General features: G+C 30.1%; 2 protein-coding genes and 1 pseudogene across 2 annotated transcripts; 2 read left to right on the top strand and 1 right to left on the bottom strand.

The window, feature by feature from the left end:
- Window positions 1–883: 883 nt before the first annotated feature.
- LOC114195273 (SNF2 domain-containing protein CLASSY 2-like) lies at window positions 884–7159 on the top strand. Its single transcript, XM_028085685.2, has 6 exons — window positions 884–1034; window positions 1295–1545; window positions 1941–3482; window positions 3562–3708; window positions 4000–5928; window positions 6854–7159. Exons 1-5 carry the CDS (start codon window positions 980–982, stop codon window positions 5923–5925), a joined length of 3921 nt encoding a protein of 1306 aa, XP_027941486.1. The 5' UTR covers window positions 884–979; the 3' UTR covers window positions 5926–5928; window positions 6854–7159.
- Window positions 7160–10221: 3062 nt separating this feature from the next.
- Window positions 10222–11577, top strand: LOC114193574 (abscisic acid receptor PYL4 pseudogene; annotated as a pseudogene).
- A 9774-nt stretch (window positions 11578–21351) lies between these two features.
- LOC114193682 (protein trichome birefringence-like 33) lies at window positions 21352–25209 on the bottom strand. Its single transcript, XM_028083572.2, has 6 exons — window positions 24891–25209; window positions 22659–22878; window positions 22348–22519; window positions 22049–22248; window positions 21809–21967; window positions 21352–21724 (listed from the first exon to the last, which is right to left on the bottom strand). Exons 1-6 carry the CDS (start codon window positions 25072–25074, stop codon window positions 21385–21387), a joined length of 1275 nt encoding a protein of 424 aa, XP_027939373.1. The 5' UTR covers window positions 25075–25209; the 3' UTR covers window positions 21352–21384.
- Between the last annotated feature and the right edge of the window lie 577 nt (window positions 25210–25786).

Below are 25786 nucleotides of genomic sequence, written 5' to 3'. Positions count from 1 at the left end.
TTAAAAAAAAAGACATTTGTTGAAAATATTTCACATCAGAATTTGTTGTTTTATATACCTAGATATTGCCGGCCTCAATTTCACTTCAGTCTTCTCTCTCTCTTCTCTGTTTTTTCTTTTTTCTCTCTCTCCTCAGTTATGCTTGAAACTGTGTTTAGATTCTTTTCAGAACCAGCTTTTCTCCTTTGGTAAGGATAGATTTTTCTCACTGTGCTTTCTCTGCCTTCCCCAGAAAATCTAAATGCCCGTGACGACATGGTTACATTCGTTTTTTCAAGTCAATTTGAAGTCTATGTTGTGTTGATCATGATCTTAATCTGCTCAATATTTGGATACTTTTAGACTTGCTTATCAGAAGCAATCATTTTTTTTTTTGTTGCAAAACAAGATAACATCTTTCGCTTTGTCTTTGGAGGGGCAGAACACCCATGCCATTTCTGTGTATGCACAAGTGGGTATCACAGATAATGATGTTTTTATTTGTCATTTCAGTATATAATTCCCTGCTGAAGCTTAAGAACTCTCACATGTCTAATGTCTCTACTTCTTCAAACCAACATAGTATCATTTTTACACAAAAGTGTTTTATCCTTGTTGGGGAGTTGGTTTTAAGGAGGAGAAAAAACATGACAGGGTTTAACCGAGTTTTAGCCTGTCTTCTTGCACTTCTCTTGGTAACTATGTTTGTACATATTTATAGACACTGCATTTTCTTCTCCTTCTTCAATTTGTCTTATTTACTGAAGGGCTACAATACCATTAGAAAAATGAAATTTTTTTCTTTGTACTTATGAAAGATATGTACAATATGTACAATGGCATAATGCATATGAATCATTTTCATTTGTTTGTCAATGATTAACTTGTTTATTCTGTAAACAGATATGAAATGAAGGTTTATAAGTGAAAGTTTGTGTTCCTAGTATTGGTGCAGAAGTTAACAACATTAGGTTGTTGGCTGTTGTTGGCTGTCACAATCATGGTGAACAGAAAAAGACGATTAGATCAAATCAAGCATCCATTCAACTCTCACCGTAAGCCTTTCTTCTTATTTTCTTGGTTCTGTTGATCTTGCTACTGTGCAGGACAACACAGAAAAAAATACAGTGAACATATTGAATATGGAACAGTTATAATTTCTTGATCAAAGATAAAGTGAATTTTAATTTACCAAACAAATTTAAACTTGATTGACCAAGTTTCAGTGTGACCTGGATATTGTGTACTATTTTCTCAGTTTTACATTCCTTGACAAAAAATTAAAATCAATTTTCAATTTGTTTTGTGTAAGCAGCTTTTGAAGCAGTTTCCTCTGGATCATGGCAAGCTGTGGAGTTCATAAAGATTGAGGCAGGAACCATGTATATTCATTTTGTTGATAATCATTATATGCCAATGGAGAAAGGACCCTTGTCAGACATTCGGATAAGGTCTAGAAAGGCTACTTTGTCTGATTGTTCCCGTTTTCTGCGTCCTGGAATTGATATATGTGTGCTCTCTACCCCTCAACGATCTAATGATTCAGATGCAACAGTTGTTGACCCTGTAAGTGTTCATTGTCCTCTGAATTTTATGCATTTTACCTCTTTAATCTGAGGTAATAGAGTTACATAAATCATGAAAGTTTTGTCAGAATCTTCTAGACATCTATTAGGAGTTTACAACAATGCAATATAACTGTTTATCTGTATGTATTTGGGGAAACTGTGGATAAAGAAAAATCAATTAAATTTCATGGTATCACAGAAGCAACAGTTAGATCACTTTATTAGATAGTCACTGTGGCTGATTCCTTTTTCTTGATTATTTTCTTTTCTTGCAACATGACCTTGCATGTGTTTATTATTGTTGTTGTTACTGCATGTGTTTAATTTGAGAATTTTATTTAGTTTCCAAAATGGCAAGTATGAGTTGCATTTTCTTTCTTTCTTGAACTACAGGTTTGGATTGATGCTAAAATAAGCTCTGTACAAAGAAAACCACATGACTCTGAGTGCTCCTGTCAGTTTTATGTCAATTTCTATGTTCATCAAGGTTCACTTGGTGCAGAGCTAAGAACTCTTAGCAAGGAGATTAAAGTAATTGGACTCAAACAAATATCCATTCTCCAGAAACTTGACAACATTTACTGTGAAGATCAGCACTACCGGTGGGCATCATCAGAGGACTGTTCCATGATATCACACACTAAATTACTTTTGGGCAAAGTGCTATGTGATCTTTCATGGTTAGTTGTCACCTCAGTTGTAAAGAGGATTTCATTTTGCGTAAGATGTCTAGAAGAAAAGCTAGTGTATCAAATTTTGGGAAGAGATACTGATAGCACTTCATTGAATCAAGATTCTTACATTGATGTTGTGAATTTCAAAACAGAAAGTGGCGTGTTAGTACCCTTTGTTTCTCAAGTTCCTACAGTTATAACTAAGCAGATTGATAACGTACATGAATGCCATGAAGATCAGCTGTTACTACTACCTTATAATGTTGAGGGCTTGCGGCGTTCTAAGCGTAGGAATGTACAACCAGAGCGTTACATTGGTAGTGTTAATGTATCTTCCGAGATTGATGTTGGTTCTTTCAGAAACAGACCACCAGTGAAGATAGACACATGGAAAGAACAGGACGATGAAGAACTGCATATACCACTGGCATGTCTGTTTGGTTTGGTGAAGAACTCTCCAGAAGGGGTTAATGAAAATCATGAAAAGAAGGCAAGCACATGCCGGGAGCTTGTGATGTATAAGAGGAGAATGAACACTAACCAGGAGATAAAGTCAGGAGAAAATTATCAGAATGAAGATCAAAATCGGCTTGCTATTGTTCCTCTTCCTGATCAAGTTGATCCGTTACTTGTTGAGCATTGTGATGATTTAGATGACAAGGTTACTAGAAGTTATGGTCATGAATCCCCTGAACATTATTCCAAATATTATGATCTAACTAGTGCCCCCAAGAAATCAAAGAAGAAAGATGATAATTTGTTAGCTTTTGAGACTCAAAACCATCCTGCAGAGTCTGATGATGTAGAAAAGGCTGATGATTTGTCATTGAGATATCATTATAGTTATGGTGTCCCCAAGTCAAAGAGGAAGAATTTAAGTGGTTTAGATGATATAGTGGATCTTGGAAATAAATGGGAAGGGATTAGATCCAATAAAGAAGCTCAAAAGAAAAAATTCCATGCATCTTATTCAAGAAGTAGAGATCATGGAGAAGAAAAAAGGTACAACTATAAAGACAGAACCTTAAATGCAGCTGCCTACAAGGATCTCATAAATTCGTACTTAAAGAATATTAATACAATATCTACTCAAGAAGAACCATCTATAACTGACCAGTGGAAGGAAATCAACACAACTAGTAGCATTGGGCAAAAGACAGAAACAGAAAATCCTGATGAAGAAGATGCAGAAGAAGAATCTGAAATGGATATGTTGTGGAGAGAATTGGAAGTGTCATTGGCGTCTTCCTATCTAGAAGAGGTGTGTGACCATTTGAACTTTGCTTTCCCCTATTTCTTTTAGTTTTCCTAAGACTAATTCATTTCAACTGTTTAATCAGGATTCAAATGCTGCTATTATCAATGAAACTGAGGAAAAACCGAACCAAGGCTGTCCACATGAGTTCAGAATGAATGAACAAATTGGAATTTACTGCTATAGATGTGGCTTTGTGAAAACTGAGATCAAATATATTACTCCACCATTTGTAAGTGATGTTTAACTTGGATGTGAATTTGTATGCAATTTTCTTCTATTGCAGTACCCAGCTTTCTTTTCCAAAAGGGTTGAAGCTGTTAAAAGGCTATTACCTCTGCATTTTCATGCATAACAAATTAGGAAGATATTTTCTATGTTTGCATTCATGGAATTTGTATAAAGAAGTGTGCTTTTTAGAAAGAGTAAATTAGTTGCTGATGTTAACCTCATTCACCTATTTTGGTTGGATGATTTGTCTATTTTCCCATTCTGTGGCTGATAACCTTTTTGTTATTGGTAGATTCAACATTCTTCATGGCACCAAGAGGAGAAGCACAGTGCTGAAGAAGATTCACGAACAAAGGTTGATGAGGATGATGACTTGGATCTTTTCCCCACCATAGAATCTCCTGAGGGACCTGTGTCTCAAGAAAATGATAACGTTTGGGCATTGATTCCCGAACTTAGAGTAAAGTTGCATGCTCATCAGAAGAAAGCCTTTGAGTTTCTTTGGCAAAACATTGCAGGGTCCATGGAACCAACACTGATGGAAGCAGCATCCAAAAAAATAGGTGGCTGTGTGGTATCTCATACTCCTGGTGCTGGAAAAACTTTTCTCATCATTGCTTTTCTTGTGAGCTACTTGAAGTTATTCCCAGGGAAGAGACCTCTTGTTCTTGCTCCAAAAACAACCCTCTATACTTGGTACAAAGAATTTATCAAGTGGGATATTCCTATACCAGTGTATCTGATTCATGGACGTAGAACATACCGGGTTTTCAAGCAGAAATCACCGGTTGTTCTTCCTGGAGTTCCCAAGCCCACTGATGATGTCAAGCATGTTTTGGATTGCCTTGAGAAGATACAAAAATGGCACTCACACCCCAGTGTTCTGATAATGGGTTATACTTCATTTTTAACACTGATGCGTGAGGATTCAAAGTTTGCACATAGAAAATACATGGCTAAAGTGCTGAGGGAAAGCCCGGGGATCATGGTTCTGGACGAAGGGCACAACCCCAGAAGCACTAAATCAAGGCTGAGAAAGGTTCTGATGAAAGTTCAAACAAAACTGAGAATACTGCTTTCTGGTACATTGTTTCAGAACAATTTCTGTGAATACTTCAACACTTTGTGCTTGGCAAGACCAAAGTTCATTCATGAAGTACTGAAAGCATTGGACTCCAAATACAGAAGGAAAGGAAAAGTAGCAAAAAAGGCAAGTCATTTATTAGAATCACGAGCTAGAAAATTCTTCTTAGACAAAATTGCTAAGAAAATTGACTCTGATAAAGGTAGGGAGAGGCAGCAGGGTCTGAAGATGTTGAGAAATGTGACAAACGGATTCATAGATGTTTATGAAGGAGGAAGCTCTGACGGTCTACCAGGTTTACAAATTTACACATTGTTAATGAATTCATCTGATACACAGCATGAGATTTTGCTTAAACTACACAAGAAAATGGCCAAGTGCAATGGTTACCCTCTGGAATTAGAACTTATGATAACTCTTGGTTCGATACATCCATGGCTGGTGAAAACAGCAGTGTGTGCTGAGAAGTTTTTCACTTCTGAGCAACTGATGGAGCTAGAAAAATGCAAATTTGACCTGAAAATAGGGTCCAAGGTAAGATTTGTGTTGAGCCTTATCTACCGTGTTGTGAAAAACGAGAAGGTTCTGATATTTTGCCACAACATTGCACCGGTGAAGCTATTTGTGGAATATTTTGAGAAGTACTTTGGGTGGATGAGAGGAAAAGAAGTGTTGGTGCTAACTGGGGAATTAGAACTGTTTGAAAGAGGGAGAGTAATGGATAAGTTTGAGGAAGCTGGTGGAGTAGCAAAGATACTTCTTGCTTCTATAACAGCTTGTGCTGAAGGTATTAGTTTGACAGCAGCTTCAAGAGTTATTATGTTGGATTCAGAGTGGAATCCTTCAAAAACGAAGCAAGCCATTGCTAGGGCTTTTCGACCTGGTCAGCAGAAAGTTGTGTATGTGTATCAGCTTTTGGTGACAGGTTCATTGGAGGAAGATAAGTACAGAAGAACCACTTGGAAAGAGTGGGTGTCAAGCATGATCTTCAGTGAGGCCTTTGTGGAAGACCCTTCTCAGTGGCAAGCTGAGAAGATTGAAGATGATATACTCAGAGAAATGGTTGCTGAAGATAAGTCTAAATCATTCCACATGATCATGAAGAATGAAAAAGCTTCTTCCACCAACAAATAAAAGGTAAATTCTCTCTCTACTTCCTCATCTTTACAATGTTTTTGCCAACTGATTGATATTCATGCAAACATGATTCTTGATTTATATATTCAGAATTTTTTTTTTTACGACTATTTCTTACTATTTTACTATTTTAGATACATCTTTTAAGTGATTTTTATTTTTTTATTTTTTCATTCTCAATATTTCAAAATCATTTAGAAGATGTCACTTTATATTATAAAAAAAATTGTCAAAATTTAGTAGTCAAAATATCATTATTTTTGTATATATTTTACAATGAGAAAGTAAGTGAAAAGGTAAAAAGTGTGTATGATTGAAAATGAGTTAAAGAAGTTTTTAGTTCAAATAGCTATTGAATGTGCCTTAATTCTCTCATTTTTGTATTTTTTTTTTCTTCAAAGAATAGAAACTACAAGTTCAAATTAGAGAAATAATATTTTTACGCTCTACCAAACATTTGAAACCTATTTTTATGGGTAATATAATTATTAAAAAAAATTAATTTTATATTAAGAAAGAATAAAGGGTAAAATAATAAATACAAGATAAACGTACAAATTTATTGGATCTCAAAGTATTATTATGCTGGTAATTTCTATTTGCACTTTCATAAATTTTTACATTCTTATTATACAATATGAAATATTATTTTTTTATTTTAGAATCTACAATTTGAAATGCATATTTTATTTTATATTTTAGGATGTAGAAATCGAAATATAAAATTTGTATTATGGATTGGAGTGTAGAATCTGAGATACATTTATATTTCGAATTATTCCATTAAGAATGAATTTTTTGTTTTATTTTGTATTTCGAAATACAAAATTTTATAGGAGTGTAGGTATAGGGGGTGCATGAAGAAATAACTTATTTATGCTTATTGGTTAACACTATTCTTTCTCACTTTCCTTTATCGACACAGGACAATTGGAGGCCGGAGGAATAAGAGCCCAAGCCCACATATCAACAAGCTTCTTTCTGGAAAGCCCAATTTTATTTTTTTTTTAATTTTCTTCAATTGGGCAGACTGTAGTTTTTTTATTTATTTAATTTGATAAATTGGAGGTTTGATTCTACTAAGGGATAGGTAGTGTGGTGGAGAATCAAACTCCAACGTGATTGTGACCCCAATCCCAAAGATGCGAGTGGGGCGAATTGAGTGACGTAGGTGTTGGTAAATTTTTATTTAAGTTCACATATCAATTTTTCTAGTTAATATTTTTCAAAAGATATAATCTGTTTCATGATATAAATAGTAACTATTTTAATAAACATCGGCTAAGTCAATCAAAATATTCTAGTTTAAATTCACTGAAACAAATCTTCTCGATATTAACTGTGAAAATCAAGTAACAAGCAATAAAAATATTTCTAACAATTTAAATAAAATAAATAAATATTTACGAGAGAATACAACGACACGTAAATATGAGAGTATGTAATTTGTTATCTTTTAAATAAAATGTGAAATTATTTAGTTTTAAATAATTCAATTACTCTTACAAAAATTTTAAAATTTTCACTTTTTTAACTCTTTTTTATCTAAACAATACATCTTTATAAAATCGAAAATTCCATATCCAAGTATAGTATAAAAATATTATTTTCTCTCTTTATTGGTTAACTTGAAAATCATATACTTTTTCTTAAGAAAAGATCAGAATGATCCCACCAAGCGGAACATAAATTGAAAAATATATATTGCATTTTGTACCAAATGGTTTATCTGTATATCTTGAAGTTATTTTTAGAATTTACTATACAAGTATTATTACTTTAGAAATGTATTTACTCACTTTTGAAATGTTTCAATTAGCAAAATATTGTATGACTATCGAAATTGAATCAAATATAATGTTTAATATAAGTAGAAGTTTTAATTTCTTTTATTATTACATTTTTATTATTTTAAAGTATTCATTGACTTTAAGTGTAAGAGAAAAAACTACAAAGTATCTCGCTATTACAATCAAAATTTATCTTCAATAAGTTCATTTTGTTCAAAGAAAATTTCACTATCTTTTCACAACTCTTTCCCATGATATTCCAGTGTCCAATAAGAATATTTGACGTCTATGGTCGAGATTGATATATTTTTTTTTTTCAAGCAAACTATATTTTTAGTTCTCACTTGTAGCTGCAATATCATATTTTCATTATCCAAATATTAATCATTTAAGTTGTGGATAATTGATAATTGATAATTTTTTTGTGGGTCAAATAATGAATAGACATTATTTGTGCTCGATCCAATCTGTGTTATCCCTTTATCTCTAATAATGATCAACCTTAAAATATATATGAAGAGTTTTATAAAAAAAAAAGAAGGATAAAATAATGTACAACAAAATTACAATCATGCAACGACACAGTGAAAAAACCACAAGTATATTAAACTCATAAGTATAAGTATATTGTACGTAGTTAAAGAAACTAAAATTATAATTATATTCATATAAAACAACTTTTATAGGTTTCAAAACTTTATAAGATATTTAAATAAAAGAATAACTAAAAAAGTATGACATAAACTAAGGATGGCAAAATGGATCGTGATCTGTGGACCAACATTTTAAGTTGACGGGTTAAAGGCAACTAGTTCATTAGTCCTTTTTATTTTTTATTATTTAAAATAAAAAATTAAAACAAAAATAATTTAAAATATTAAAGTTTTTATATTATATTTTTGTAAAATTATAAATATGAATACTATTATAATTTAATTCATTAACACTTACATATTAAATTATAATCATTCATTGTAATAATTAATTTAACATGTAAATATAATAATTATTTTAATTTATACAATTTAAAATATTAATTAATGAATTAAAAGCTTAAAAAATATTCATAGGATTAAATATGTTTTAATACAAGTATATAAATAAATAAATTTTAAAAATAAAAAATTTTAATAAAATAAAAAAGGCTAAAAAATTAAAAAAAGAACGATAAGGTGAGTTGTAACTTTTGACTCATTTTTTATGTGCAACGGACTAACCTAATTCAATCCATTTTTTACGAGTTTCCAACCCAAAACGAGTTAGACTGACTCGTTTTGTCATCTCTAACATAACTTTACTTTCATAAATATTAGTGTTTACTTTTCTTTTATTATAGAATTTTTTGATTAATTTACAAAAATGATTTTAATTATAGAAATAAAAATATTAATAAATTATAGCATAAGTTGTATGAAAAAATGATTATAAAATTAAATAACTTTTACAATTTATTATAAGTCATATTTTTATTTTTAAAATGGTTTTTAGATTATTATTAATTATTTAAATTTAAACAAATTACTAAAAGAGTGAAACTAAAAATATTTTTTTTATTATGAATAATTATTTAAATTAAAAAAAATGTTAAAATTGGAAACAAAAGTGTATATAGAATGAATCTCTTGTTTCTATTAATAGTAGTATATATAAAATTAACTTTTAAAATTCAAATAGTGTCTACTAACTTGAGTTTACCTTGGACACTTTTACTGTTATTGAGATGTAACTGTGGTAAAAAGAGTTAGTTCTTCCGAAAATAATGAAATCTCAGTTCAACTCTTTTAAAAGACAATTATAACCACATTTACAACATGGAATATTTTATGTATTTCGCGATCACGCCAAGTAGCTTCTTTACGTCAAAACTAAACACGAGAAAAATATCATCCCATTTTAAAATTATCGGCACCAAAAAAAATATATCACCACTTGAACAATATCGCTATCAACTTGTTCATACGCCGGAGCTTCTAGACTCTTCCTTCTATTTCCAAAGATACCCTAAGAAATTCGTGCACGCCTTTTGATTTATAAACAAAGGGAAAATTAACCAAAAAAAAAAAAACACATGAAGAAGAAAGGATAACGAAAATGGCAATAAAAATGCAAAGTTGGTATTTGAATAAGAATGTTTTAACTTTTAAGAAGACGATGAGGCCAAGGAAAAGTTTGATTGTTTAAGAAACAATAATTTTTAGCAAGTTAAGAAAAAATAATAATAGATGAAGTGGGAAAGTTGGAGTTTTGGATAAAGAAATTAGACAATTGACAAAACCTAGTCTCAAGGACAGTTGCAAGTTGAGGATCCACTTGCACACCCTTGCCTCCTACTATTCAATACTACCATTTTTCTATTCTCTTTCTTTCTTTGTCACCAAAAACAACCATAAAAAGAGAAAGGTAACCCCCTTTTCTCTTTCTCTTTCTCTAACCACTCCAATTTCATTAATATGGCGTCATTATTGTTAACAAGATCATAATTTCTCATCTAACTATGTGATTAATACTTTAATATTTCTTTCAGTGTATGTGATTAGGAGTTTTAAATATTTAGGAAGATTAATGATTTAAGAAAAAGAAACAAAAAATACTCCAACTTGAACTACAAAAGTATTAATTAACCCAAAACCTCACAAAGCAAGACTAGTCTCTCATCTTCCTACATCTTCTAAATATATATTCTTGCTCTTGCAACAACAACCATTTGTGCAAAAACCCTTTTAACATAACATCAAAAAGCAAAGATCTTTGTTTGGTGGAGTGGGAGAAGAGAAATCAGGGAAACATATATCTATTACATGAACTACAAATGACTTGCCCTATTCAACTCCACCGATTCAACCCTACAACCGACGCATCCACCGCCATAGCAAACGGCGTTAACTGTCCCAAACCGCCGCAGACGGCGCCGTCAACGCGACGTCTATTGCCCAAAGGAAGCGTGCCGGAGGCGGCGGCTCGACACCACACGCACGCGGTGGGGCCAAGCCAGTGCTGCTCCGTCGTGATCCAGGCGATCGAGGCGCCGGTCTCCGCCGTGTGGCCCGTGGTGCGGCGCTTCGACAATCCGCAGGGGTACAAGCACTTCGTGAAGAGCTGCCACGTGGTCGCCGGCGACGGCATTCGCGTGGGCGCACTCCGCGAGGTGCGCGTGGTCTCCGGCCTCCCCGCCGTTTCGAGCACCGAGCGGCTCGAGATCCTTGACGACGAAAGGCACGTGATGAGCTTCAGCGTGATCGGCGGCGACCACCGCCTGAGAAACTACCGGTCGGTGACGACGCTCCACGGTGACGGCAACGGAGGCACGGTTGTGATCGAGTCGTACGTGGTTGACGTACCTCCCGGTAACACCAAGGAGGAAACCTGCGTCTTCGTGGACACAATCGTACGGTGCAATCTGCAGTCCCTCGCTCAGATCGCTGAAAACATGGCAAGTCAACAACACTGAACAAACAAACATTTTTCTTTCTTTTTCTTTCATCGTTTATTTTTGTTTCGAACACGGCTTCGAATCACGTTCCGTTCCGTGTTTGAAATTGGTGGAAACCGACACCGTTAAGATTTGTTTTTGGAGAACTCAAGATCAGACTGCGATGGTTGAAATGAATGTGACATATATAATATATGATATACATATATTATATGGTTCCTTCGTTCTTTCCATCTCTTCTTTTATTCATTCTTCATTCTACTACCTCTTTTTTCTGATCGAGGACTGCGAGTGCTTCTTTTGCACCGAATCTATGGTGTGCTCAATTTGTATTCAATTTTCATCTTCTTTCTGTAATGTAAATCCTTTTTTTTTCTCTTTTTCATGTAGTAGAAGAGAATGGTTCTAGTTGAATTTGAGATTATGTCATACACATGTGGTTATTTATTTACCTTTGATTTCAAATATAACCTAATTCAAAATAAGTATACGACAGTTTAACATGTTAGGAAGTTCACAAATATTCAATCATTATTACTAGATTAAAAATACACTGTTTAGTTTAAAATACTCGTTGATCAGAGTGCACAACCAAATTTACGAAGATTCACTATACAACAAATGTATTTCTAAATATTTACTAAACAAAATCAAATTTCTGATCTTAGATTATTAATTTTTGTTTTTTCTTATTATCTATTTTATATTGTGATCACTAGAGTGAAATTTAAAGGAACATTTACGCTCACGGACATAATTTCGACATATATTTGAGAAATTATTGCTTGTAAGAAGTAGTATTTTTTAACTAAGAAAATTGATTGGCGATTTGAAGAAAACAAATTGATCGTTGAACAATATTTAATATATTTTATTAAATGTATTCAATTTTTTTAATAAAACAATTAATTTTGGCCAAATAAATTATTTTGATTTCCATGATTGTATATTTCTTCGAAAATAATTGTGCTTAAAATGTAATCAAACACCAAATATTGACATTTCTTTCGATAAACTTATCCACCATTTGTCAATCACTAACCCTTTTTGTGGTAGAGCCAAGCCAATCAATCCTTTAATTTAGAGTTTAAAATATTTTATAATTTCGTAGACTAAGCTCAGTGAAATTCAATTTCATATATTAGTTATATTTGTAGTCAATGTTTTGAAATACTTTTTTCATACAAACTCCTAATTTTATTTTTTATTTCCATTTTTAATTTATTTTTCCAAATTTCCGTACATGTAATTAAGAATAGTTAACCACATAAATCAAAAAGAAAGAAACAAGAATAATTCAGAAAAAAAAAATTGAAACATAAATTTATATCAATTAATGATTCTTAATCAACGTGTCATAAATTTAAAATACTATTGTTTTGAAACGAAGAAATAATTAAATTACATATTATGTTAAAATAAAATAAAAAAAGTTTTAGTCTCCTTCTGAATAAAGAAAAATTCTTTTCCCATAGGGACGTGACCTATTGGAGATTAAGAAATTGAATAAATAAATAAATAGCCATTCCAATTAGACTAATTGTCTTTGACTATTCCATCGCCCAAGCAAACATTATTTTTCGTTCATATATTTATCCCAGCCGAAAATAGCGTTGTGAAGTTTGAGCAGTAACTAATAACTGAAAGAAAATACTTTGAGATTTATTATACCAATCAAATTAACCTCATTTTTTTCAAATAAGATTCCTGTTTGAATCTTACACATGAAGGAAAAGTCACATTGAAGACACAACAAAAGCACGTTATTAAGTAAAAACCGAAACCTGATTATCCTGAAGTTTTATAAACCTGGAACATATATAATATAATATTTTTGAGTTTATCCGTATTCTGAGTCGGTGTGTGACGGTGCGCACTGTTGGTTAAGTTTCGTTGAAGCTTCTCTTAATCATTTTTGATATCCCCCTATAACTATAATTAGCTAAAACATATACACAGTACTTAACTCCGTATTAGTCAAGAAAGAACATCAGAATTGAAACCCCGATGCGTACATTAATAAAATCGAAAAAAGGGAACGTGACTTGGACTTTTGGCGTATAATAAGGATTGTTCTGTACTATGTGTTTCGATTACGACGTTATATTAGTTTTAATTTTTGTATGGTGGATACGAACCAACCTCTGAAGAGCAACTTGGCTTTGTTGAACTCAACTTGGTGCGTAAAAAACGTCAAGTTGCAAATCTTTGCCTCCTTCGTAATATTCTTTTTTTTTTGTTAGTATTATTATTATTATATATGATTATAAAAACGTGAGCTGTAAGGTGGAAACTATCGTTGCAATGGCAAGTTGGGTTGCAAGTGGGTTTCATAATTTGTTTATTCATAACTTTAGTTTGTCTGTACTTTACAATTATAAGAGAAATGTCCCATTGGGTCGTTTTACAGCACAACATTTTTCTTCCATCTCTTAATCCGATTAACCTCGTTAATCCCAAAGAAATATTCCTATCTCTCTGTGTGGTTGGAGAGTCACTTTTTCAAGGGTTGTTGCTCTTCTTGCTTTCCAATGTCACAATTCTTTAGAAATTATGAGATTAAACTTGAGACATTTAATTAATTCATAGTATCTTGAAAATTTATTCACCTCATTTATTATTTCACTACACTTACTGCGTCTCATATTATTTAGAAGTCGAGATCAAATACAATTTAAATACTCATTATTTTTTCATCTTTTGAAAATCTTTTAAGGACAAATCTTATATCTAGTCAAAACATTTTTTTTTTCTTTTTTTAGATTATAAAATTCTTCACCATCATTTAGAATAACAAAAACGACAAACTTTCAAAAAGTCCCCAACGAAACTCTTCTAATGAAAGATGCGAGTAAAGGGTCTAATAATATTTCTTTAACATCACTATTTGTAGTAATCATGAGTAATTCTAAAATAATGTAAAACTGAGTTAATCATGAAATGAAACTAAAGCAATCAATTTAAGTTAAATTAAAAATCTGTTTTGAATTTGTTTTGGTTTAAAGTAATAGTAAATTCAAGTTAGATTATTTAAAGTGTCTAAAGATGTGGACTCTTCTATTTATATCTTCTATTTATATATGAGTTGCATATTACAGTTTATTAAGAGAAAACTAAAATTTAATCCTTTCTATTATAGTTTAAATAATATAATTTACTTTTTTAAATACTTCCAAAATTATCTTTGATACGGTTTTATAGATTCAGTTACTAAAGTTCTCAATACAACCGACCATTGACATGCTATACAAGACTTAATCAGATATTTCCATATCACTAATTAATATAATGCATAATAATTAACCATGTATTTTATTATTTAATTATCGTTAATTTGTTAATCTTATAACACTAAAGTTTTTGCTTATGTATTTTACCATCATAAGATATTGTACATTCTGTTAAATGTACAACAAAGTGTTTGCATACCCTATAAGTAAGGTAAATATCATCCGTTCATTGCTCACAAGATGATAAAATGTGTAAAATTGAGAAGAAAAATAAAATAAAATAGAAGAATATCTAAAAGGTATAAACATGACGGAAGAATGAATAAAAATTAGTTGATAGTAAAATTTATGAATAATAACTATTGAGTGGTGTAAATTTTTGTGTTATATACGAAATATAACTGCCATATAATATCTTATAAATTTAAATCAGTATTCGGTCACTAGACCTCGTCTTTTCTTATAGTTTTAATGTGACATTTAGTTATGACAACAATCTTAAGTTATTGTTTTGCTACATATTTTAATTTGTTTCATTTTGGAGGTGAAAATATCTTCTAATATTCACAATTGTTGGAATTAGAATGTGTGACAAAGAATACGATATTTTTTCTTTTACAAATTAAAAATCTTTAAAATATATTACATTGAGGGGAGAGTGATGAGATCACGAACACATGACCAACAATTTCTTCTAAGATTTCTTATCTTTAGACTTTGTTTTGCACCACAATAAAAAAAAATGCATGACAAGAATTGTCGTGTGTAACAGAGTACCATGAACCAATTTTTGTGTTCATTATCAACCACATGTTTTACCTACGTCGATATTTTTAGTAATTACATACGGGTGCTATGAACAAAGATTAAAGAGAGATTACAATTTTGTTTTGAAACATGCATAAATTACTGATAATGTTTTTTTTTTAAGGCTTAAATACCTTTTTGGTTCTCATTTTCGTAGTGTTTGTTGCGGATGGTCCTCATTTTCACATAATGTTTAAAATGGTCCTCATTTTTTATTGAATGTTTAGAATGATCCTCATTTTCGCAATTTGTGTTTTATTTGGTCCTTTTCTGTAACGCCGTTTAAATCATTAACGGAACATTGTACATGTGAAACGGTTTGTATTAGGGTGTGTTACGTGTACTGTACAGGTGGCTAATTAACGTTAATTTTTCAATTTAGGGGAAATTTTGCAATTAGGAAAATTTCTTTATCTTCGTCTTTCTTGAGTTCAGATTTGCCAAGGAAGCAGCTAATACTTGTCATTTCATCATTAGATTGCAGTTGCACTCTTCATTTCAATTTTCTAGTTAATCATCAACAAGGTAAGTGGGTTCAGGGTTTTCTGGGTTGTGTTTGCTCGTGGGTTAGGGTTTTCGTAATTCTATTTTTGGGTTGTTTGTCTTTCGATTGTTGTGATGTTCTGCATGGTTTCTAAACTACTTCCATGATTTTATGTAGTTTGTGTCTGTAGGTGGGGTTCAGTGGGGTATTATTTTAGTTGGTTTGTTTGTCGGTTGTCGATGTTGGTGTAATGGTTCCCATTATTTTATTTGTAATTGATTGTAGCAGTGGTCCCCCATTGCGTTAAAGTAGGCTTAATAATACATCTTTTTATCTGTTTAATTTACTTTAGGGCAATGAGTGATGATAGTTTCAATGTTATTGTCCACCACGGTGGTGAAGTAGAGACCCATGAAGAGGCTGTTGAAGTAGAGATTGGGGATGCCAATGGTCTGAATAGTGATGTTGAAGTGGAAGGTGAAATTGAAGTGGAAACTATGCCTGAAACTGTTGAGAATGCACCAACTGCTGAAACTCAAACAACTCAACCACCAAGGAATGAAGTGGAGAGTCAAGCAACATCACTACCAACACCATAAGAACCATTTCAGCAGTTTAAGATGAAATTACAGATTAGGAGGAGGCCATGATAGCAGCTACAAACGTCTTAGTTATTTTTTAGAATTTCTGATGTAGAATTCATTATTGATGTACTGCATTTTGACTTTCCTTAAACTTCGTTTAGTTTCACTTTTGCCAAACATTGATGTAGTGCATTTTGATGAGGATGAATTAATGTTATGAATTTAACTTCTTCCAGATATCAATTTAATTTTTCCCAAACTTAAATCAATTTCACTTACTTCAATACTCAGATTAAGATGTCATTTTGAACATGTTGGGACTAATATCAACATAATCAAACTAATTCATTTCTTCATCTAACAATAGTACAAAATAGATTGGACTTTAAAAGATTACACACAATAGCAGTACGAATAATACAATAACAACTCAAGTGAACCCTATTACTAATTGCAGCCTCTTCCCAGCAACCTTCAATGACTTCTCCAAATCATTAATATGCCTCATTTGTGTCATGATGACGACATCCTTTTCATCAACACCACCATTTGAAAAAGTTGCAGCCCACATTATTGGAACCACCACTCTGTAAATCAATAAACTAAAAATTAAAACCAATTTATTATTAACACAAAAATAAAAATAGATTGTATCCAAAATTTTCTACCAATAGAGTTCTTGTCATCCTCAAAGCAGTCATCTCTCTGCAACTACAAATCGGAGTTAATTCGTTTCTCGTTGAACCACCAATAGTGCACGAAGTGATACAACACGGTTGTCTCCAACGATTACAACCAGAGGTAAAGGAAGAAGATTGGGACCGTAACATACCTATATAATGGGATTGCAGGAAGAAGAAGATTGCAGCAATACCAATTGGGAATGGAGGAACAAGATTGCCAAAACTCACCAACTGTCCAAACATTCCCTACCAAAATCCTAGTTCACTTATTTATCCCCAAATATCTAATTAAGCCACCTGTATAGTACAATACACCCTAATACAAATCGTGCCACATGTACAATGCTCCGTTAATGATTTAAACGGCGTTACAGAAAAGGACCAAATAAAGCACGAATTGCGAAAATGAGAACCATTCTAAACATTCGGTAAAAATGAGGACCATTTAAAACATTCGGTAAAAATGAAGAACATTTTAAACATTTTGTGAAAATGAGGATCATTCGCAACAAACACTACGAAAATGAAGATAAAAAAATATTTAAACCTTTTTTTTAAATACTTTTTTCTGTTTTATAGCATGTGGCTGATGTCACTAAAAGCTACATGATATCATTGTGTACTACAAAAACATTTATTAGCCGCATTTTCTTTTTGAAAAATTTCGGCAGAAATTATGTCAAACATCTTCTACAGGAAATACCCGTGACTTTTTTATGAAAATTTTTCCACTTGTAAGATTATATTATCAAAAATTTCAAAATTCAAAGAAAAATGTTAGTTATAGTTTTGTTCTTGGAAATAAAATTCACAAAAAAATGATTAGAAATTATATACAAATTATTTATTAGAGATTTTCTTATAAATATAAATTTGTACATTGTACTAAGCGAAAAACAATCAAGTTAATGTTATTAAATATCAACTGTTAGTATACTTGCAAGGCATGGTTGAAATAATTAACATAAAAAGCATTTAAATTACATTCGCAATTACAACATCATGGTTCATAATTGCACAGGACACTATAAAAGTGAAATGAGATATTCGGATATCACACATGTAAAGAATACCAATTTTAAAAACACTATAACCAACCTTTCCTACCACAATTTCAATCAAAGGAAAGATTTATGTATAGAGAATACCATATCTCAACAATTCCTTACCAAACCAATATTCAAAATCTTATTTTTGGTAAGTGTTTCAAGGATTTGTAATAATAGAGGACGAGTTAGAATAGATTCAACTAGTAAGTCATTTTAGTTATACGGGTTGAGAGGTTGAAGTTTCAATGATGACTTTTTTTTTTTTAGAATTGGATCGATTTGAATTCAATGAATTTGTTTTTTATATTTGAATGGATATAAATTCGGCTTAGTTAATCCACATGTTAAAGAAGTTCATACAAAATTATGATAAATTGATTTATAACTTATAACAAATAATTTTTTATTATTTTTATTATTAGTTTTTCATCACTTTTTATTTATTATTTTCAATTATGTGGGACAATAATTTCTTTTTCTTTTTTTAAATAAGATTATATCAAACAACATCATAAACTTTGACATCTCAACTATACTAACACCTCAAAGTCTATCATTCATTTGGTATTACATGAAATTTTTTAAAAAATAAATAAATAAAATACAAAGATGGAGGACCACATCAAATACATGATAAAATTTATACTGCATGAAGCATAGACAAATTATACCTGTTACAAAAAAAATTAAATAAATACATAAAAATAAAATATTAAACCACTTATAGTGTTCTTTATGAATGAAAGCTAAATTAGTTAACTTATCAGCCCAATAATTTCATTTACAAAAAATATGAGAAACTTTAAATTACATAGAAATACAAACATTCAATCATCTTTCTCTAAGACTCCAACACTTACATAATCTCCCTCTAATACTCCAAACCACCTTTGATAAAAAATGTTAAAATAGTTGGATTGCAATTTCTCAAGATATGTTAAATTAAGCACTCCAAGAAATGTAATTAGTAACTTCATCTCCCTCTAACAGTCGAATAAACCATATGTTGATCTAAAAAAGGGTGAAATAAATAAATAATTTAATTATTTTAATATAAATAAACAAGTTAAATCAATTCACTCTAAATAAATAAAATAAATTGCGAGAAAAAAACACACTTAACCTAATCGAATTTGAATTACAAAATTTTTTACTTTTCTGAAAAAGATTTCTGACGGTAATTTTTTTTTTCCGACTTTGGTGAAATAATTAATTTCTCACCAAATTAAAGTTTATTAACTATTTGCATATGAAGCTCACTAATTAATATACATTTGACATTTATAAGAAAAATTATCCTTGAATTAAATGTCATTTTTAATTTTAAAATTAACATTTATTAATAAAATTAAACCAAAGAGAAATTAGCAGTATATTATTTTCTTGCCTATAAGTGTCATATTGACATTATTATACAAATAAGTATGTTGTCACAAATGCATTTTCAAATTTAGATATTATTTGAAATAAAATAAAAAATGGAGTTTATTAAAATATAATATAATATAATAAAATATGAAATACTATTTTATTTATAAACAAATATTATAAATATGAAAAAGTTCAGTCCCATCCTTTCCCCCCTTGTGTGTTATGTGTTTGTTCCCCCGAGACACTAATGTGCCAAAAAGAGTGAAGAGGCCATTCTTATCCCATTTTGTTGGGTATTTGTTTCTCTTTGTTTCCCACTAAACACTACCTTTTCACTTCAACTTACACTTTTCCATGGACATGTTTAAATAAAAAAAAAAGTTAACAATTTCATGTCCACTATTTATTAAATGAATAAAATGTAACTTTATATTTGCTATAAAAATGTTGATATGTGGGAAAATATACATTTTTTAGAATAACCAATGTTATTTAAGAATTTTCATTCAAACTTAAATTTTAAAAATTAACATCATAATCATGCACCTCCTTTTGGCCATGTGTTGTGTTGTTTTTGTTCATGCATAAACAGTTACATGATATTGACTTGTTCATCTTCCCCACAGTTATTTACTTTTTATTTCTTAGATAAAAATATACTTTTGATAGTGGGTCTTGCATAAAAAATAATTATTACAAAAAATTTAATGTTATTAATTTTATTTGAATTCAGTTAATAGTTAAAATATTTAAATATATTTTTAGTATTTAGTAATTATTACATATATTTGTTAAAAAATATTATAATGCTATTAACCATATTGAAGGAATGTATACTCTTTTCTTTATAAATTTGAAATTATAAGTATTTTTTAATTAGTTACGTAATAACAATAATTTTCAAATAATAAACATATATAACAATGATTAGAAACTAAATACAAATTAATGAAGTAAAAAAATTTACACTAAAATTGTAAAGCTTTTTTATTAAACTAAAAACAAAACATGCCAATATTTATTATATTTAATCGACTGTTTTTTTATATATATTTTTAAAATCTTATTCAGCAAAAGAGAATTTTCCTATTGTGTATCTGCACGAACAAAATTATTTTTAACTAAATTGTAATTTTGATCCTTTCTTAATTAATGATTCACGATTCTTATTTTTTTAATTTTAGTTTATAAATTTTAAAATATATGAAATCTAGTATAATTCTTACATGTGATTTTTATTTCATATTTGAATTAATAAAATTAATTGTACGGTGTCTTAAAATAAATATGTTATGTCGAGAACACAATTAGACTAATGTTAAAAACTAAAACATATATAAAATTGAAAATTAAATTTAAATTTTGTATTTTTAAAATTCAAAAAATAAAATCACATCATATCATTGTAGGAGAGAAGAAGGAACTAAAATGCATAGAACGGGTAGAATAGGTAAGAGGGGAAGGCTTTGAATAAATATCATATCATGGGCTTAAAATAGTTTTTGTTTTTTAAGGAATAACAGCATGAACGAGCCCAAACTTAGGCTGGAATTTATCTTGGGCCTAATCATAGTTTGTTCACATTACACAAGAACACGTCTTGTAAAATTCATGATCCAGGGTTCTTTTATTATAAGCAAAAAAGAGTGTAAAAGAAATATTCAATTACACATAGTAGAACGGCCCACTTAAAAGTGAATAATTTGAAAGCTGAAATCAGGCCCAATATTTAGCATAATTTTATATGATTGAGGCTCATCATTTTCTCTCATTCTAGTGCTTCAAAAAAGGAATGAAAGGAGTTCTCTTTATTTTATTGTTGTCATATTTTATAAACAATGATTAATACTATATATAAAATCCATTTTTCATTTCTTTGATTATGGTATGTATCATTTTGAACATCACTTGAAATAAACGAGGGATGATTGTCATAAACTTGTTATGTCTTTCAAATTTCATTTGAAGTGTAAAATATAAACAAAGACATGAAAGAATGAAAAAATATCTCTTATATTTGAAATGTTTTCAGGGATAAAATAACTTGGCAAACAAAAGCTCATTCCAAGTATCTTGAAGGCCAGGTAAACACCAATGTACACAATCAGCATAACTAACTGGGTTAGCTAATTGCTCTGGAGTCAATGGACTCCATTGTTTCTTATATATTGAAGTGTGTGCATCTCTACGATAACTTGACAATTGTGTGATGTTCAAAAATGTAATAGGCACTTTAGATTTGCTAAACACTTCTCCAATTACTTCCATTATACTCTTTCTGCAATCTGAGCCCCAATAGTTTGGATCATCAATTAAACTTGTTTCATTGTAACAATTTCCTCCTTCTTCATCTCCCCAATCTATGCTCCTGTCATTTATTTGCAAAACATCATGTTATTTACATGTTTAAATTTCGTTCAGAGGTAACAATAATACTAAAAATAATACTCACTTTCCATGGGAAGGTGACATGCTTGTGAAGAACACTCTAGTTTTCTTTGGATCCATGTTCAACCTAACCCATCTAAGCATACTTTTCATAGCCATACGATATGCATCTTCTGTTGAGAGCTCAACAATATCTTTTACTTCATCATCGAAAGATCCAAGTCTGAAGATTACACGAACAAATAAAGTATTATTCTAAAACTTCATAAAAAAAAGATTGTTTGAATAGAGCAAAAAAACTTACAGTACTTTCATCTTCAAGCCAGTCATCCACCAAAGATAGGTGTTGAATACTACAATGTCAACACCTTTCCAATTCTTACCATGCTTATTGATCGAACCTTTTCTAACAATCCTATCAGATATTCTGTGAATGACTGCATTGTCTGAGTTTGATTCAAGAAGAAAAGGTGCCCAATAAAACTCAATTGTGGCATTGTATTCCTAATTGAACACACAAAATCAATAAAAAGAAATAAGAGGCATGAATATAAAACTAGAATTAGAAATATTTCAAAGTGTTCAAGTTTAAGTGTGTTTTACCTTTGCAGTGAACACTGTAAGTGAATCAAAGGTTTCCATTGATTTTTCATCCTCAGGAATGAGTTTATGGAGAAGACACACGAAAGAGACATATTGACCACGATTAAGAGAATCACCAACAAACATCATCCTTTTCCCTCGAAGTGTTTCGAGCACCAAACTAGCATTGAATCTACAATAAATTTGGGTTCAATCATTTAGTAAAATAAATGAAATTTAATTCTCAACTTGTCTTCAATGAAACATATGAATCATTAATTTGTTTGTATATTCATGACTTAAAAACACAAAAGAAAAAAAAAAGAGCTTACTTAGGAAGATCACAATGATGGGGCTGCCATCTCCAGTGTTGATAATCCTTGTCGGGTCGTCCATGTTCTTGGCAAGTTAATTGTGGTTGAATGTATGGACATTCTGATTCCTCGTACAATGGTCGATTCAACTCATCTCGAACCCAACTTCCACTGAAGATGTCACATCCTTCCTCTGTTTTTCCCACCGCAAATGGCACCTTATGTTGTTTCACTCTTTCTTTTTTTCATAATTGAAAAAAAAAAAACAATCATATACGTTACTTCAATTATTAAGCTATATAAAAGTAAAATCGAAACTAGAGAGGTTAAAATGGATTTCAAGTCATGAACTAAACCGATTCATCACGGGTTTGAGCGGGATTGGGTTGAGAAAATTTATTTTTTAAAAGTGGATTGAACTCAACCCGGCTCACTTAGCCCACGGGTTAAACAGGTCTGAACTGGGTTGAGGGTGGGTTGACCCACTTAACCCACCAATATTTTCTTACAATGTTTTTTTTAATAATTATTTATTACTCCTAATTATATTGGTTCACAATTTCATGTTTTTAAATGTTAGAATGTTGCTCAATAATATTTGAATAGTTTGAATGTTTACTTAATTTTATTGTCAAGTTATATACATTGATACTTTCATCTTTAACTCTAATCTTTATAGTAAATTACTCAAGAAACCGTCTTCTAAACAATTTATTCTAAATTAGTATGAATTAGTATGACAAAAATGTGTAGTTTTTTATTTATATTTTTTTGAATAGCATGACAGAAAATGTATAATATTAGCCATGTTTTCTTGAACTATATGGACACTTTCTTCGAAACAATTCATCATATATTAGTGGTGAGCATAATGAAGACATTGGTTCTTGATTTTATTGTGAATATCATCTCATGGATTGCTTAAAAAAATATTTAAATATTTAAATACTTAAAAATAAATATATAAATAAATTTTTTTATGTGTGTTAGTGAGCCAACCCACTTAACACCAATCCATGGTGGATTGAGTTGGGTTACAAAATTTCTGACTCACCATAAGATGAGTCAGATTGGATTCATTCATTTACAACCCAGCTTATGGTGAGCCAATCAGTATGAACTGGATTGACTCACTTTAACATGTCTAATCAAAATCGATTTAAAGATACATAACATTTTTTTTTTGTAAATTTAATGCAAACTTTAACATATAAATTGAAAAATAAATATTCGTGTTTCCGTAAATACTTTATTTAATATTATTATTTAAAAATATCCTTACTTATAAATCTATAAATAGGTAGAAAGTTCCCATGATTTCAATTATTGATTTCATGAAATAAATAAAAAAACAAACAAACTCATACTAACATTCTTAATGAATGCAAGATTAGGTATAAATTTTAAAATATATAATTTTTAATAAATTAAGCATAAATGACCTAGTATTTCAAAAGTATCATAAAAGTATTAATTATTAGTTTGTAAAAATATTTTCCGATTACTTTTGTAATATATACTATTTTATTATGTTTGTCCTTTTTAAATAAAGTCTCAATTTTTTTATTTCTATATAAAACTAATTTTACTAATTTAGTATTTTCCTCGGTCTTTAGTTTTAAATCACGATATAACCTATAAAAGATAAAATATTGTGTCCTAATGCATATCACCGGACATCATACATATGTTAATAAAATTTTATATTACAAAAAGAAAACATCAAAAGAAAATAGAGACTAAAATGAATATATCGAAAAACCATTAATATAATTAAGTCTTATCATTGAAAAACCATTAATATAAAGCTAATTCAGTTTATTTATGATCAAATTTCCATACACTGATTATATAAAATATTTAAGTTGTCAAGATTATCTAAAGCCAAATAATTAATCTATTATTAAAAAATATCTTATTTTATAAATATCATTAATCCAATAAATGACTCACTATAAAAAAGCACAACTTCTATGAATATTTAAATTGTAAATTTTGATAATTAAAAATATTTATAAATACAATTTCTGATAATTAAATCAACTTTCATATATATCGAAAACAGTTTGAATTGACATTAACAGAGGAAGTTTGGAGATATGTTCAGGAACTTTTTCACTAAACATTCCTCTCGATTTAAACATCAAACAAACACATATAAAAGAAAGAAAAAATCTGTCCAATATTCTATGAACTAAATTTGCGATGAAACATCAAAAAGTGAAGAAAAAAAAAGTGTGAAGAACTCACGAGTTGTGGAGGAGAGTTTGTCGGAATAAGAGTAGCTTTGGAGGTGTTCGTCGAAGACACACATGAAGTCTTGGCCATAGAGAATGGCAACGAAGAGAATGAAAGCTATGAGTGTGAAGAGATATGGAGAGAGACGACCCTTTCCTCTCAGAAGGGAAGAAGAAGCTGATAATGGTGCCTTCATCTGTAACCAACACCTTCACCACACTCAACCTAAATCTCTTTCTTTCGATGTTTTTTACGTTAATATAGCCAACGATTTTTTCTTTCCCTGAACAACATCACAACAGAAAACTAAGAAAACATAAAAGGGGAAATGTGTGAACGAAGGAACCTGAATTTGTGTCTTATATATATATATATATATATATATATATATATATATATATATATATATATATATATATATATATATATATATATATATATATATATATATATATATATATATATATATATATATATATACAGATTAGTACAAAGGTTGTATATTTGTTGTTAATGATTAAGTGTCCGTATCATGCAGAATAAAAAATGTTATTTGTACAACTGATGATTTTACGTAAAAGAGAAAGATTAAACTCAAATTATAGTTACAAAGTAATACTAAACTTAAGAAATTAGATTATTTTAATATCATGAGTCAACATAATAGAATGCAAGTAGAAATTAGTAAATATATAATTGAGAGATATGAAATTTGTGAATCAAAAGACTCAAATGTTGACTAAATATAAGTCATTATAAATTTTACCTTAAAAGTAGGTTTTGTATAATTATGTTAGATTTAATGTTGATTTCTTAAGTGAGATTATTTAATTAATTATCATGTTGCTTGCTATTAAGCTTTTATTAAATGAGTCTATATTTTCTTGTTGAAATTTTGATGTTGTCTT

Source organism: Vigna unguiculata, chromosome 8 (genome assembly GCF_037176805.1).
Source record: "Vigna unguiculata cultivar grain cowpea cultivar isolate G323 ecotype 2 chromosome 8, ASM3717680v1, whole genome shotgun sequence".
NCBI classification, from domain to species: domain Eukaryota; kingdom Viridiplantae; phylum Streptophyta; class Magnoliopsida; order Fabales; family Fabaceae; genus Vigna; species Vigna unguiculata.
This window is presented reverse-complemented; position numbering and strand designations above follow the sequence as displayed.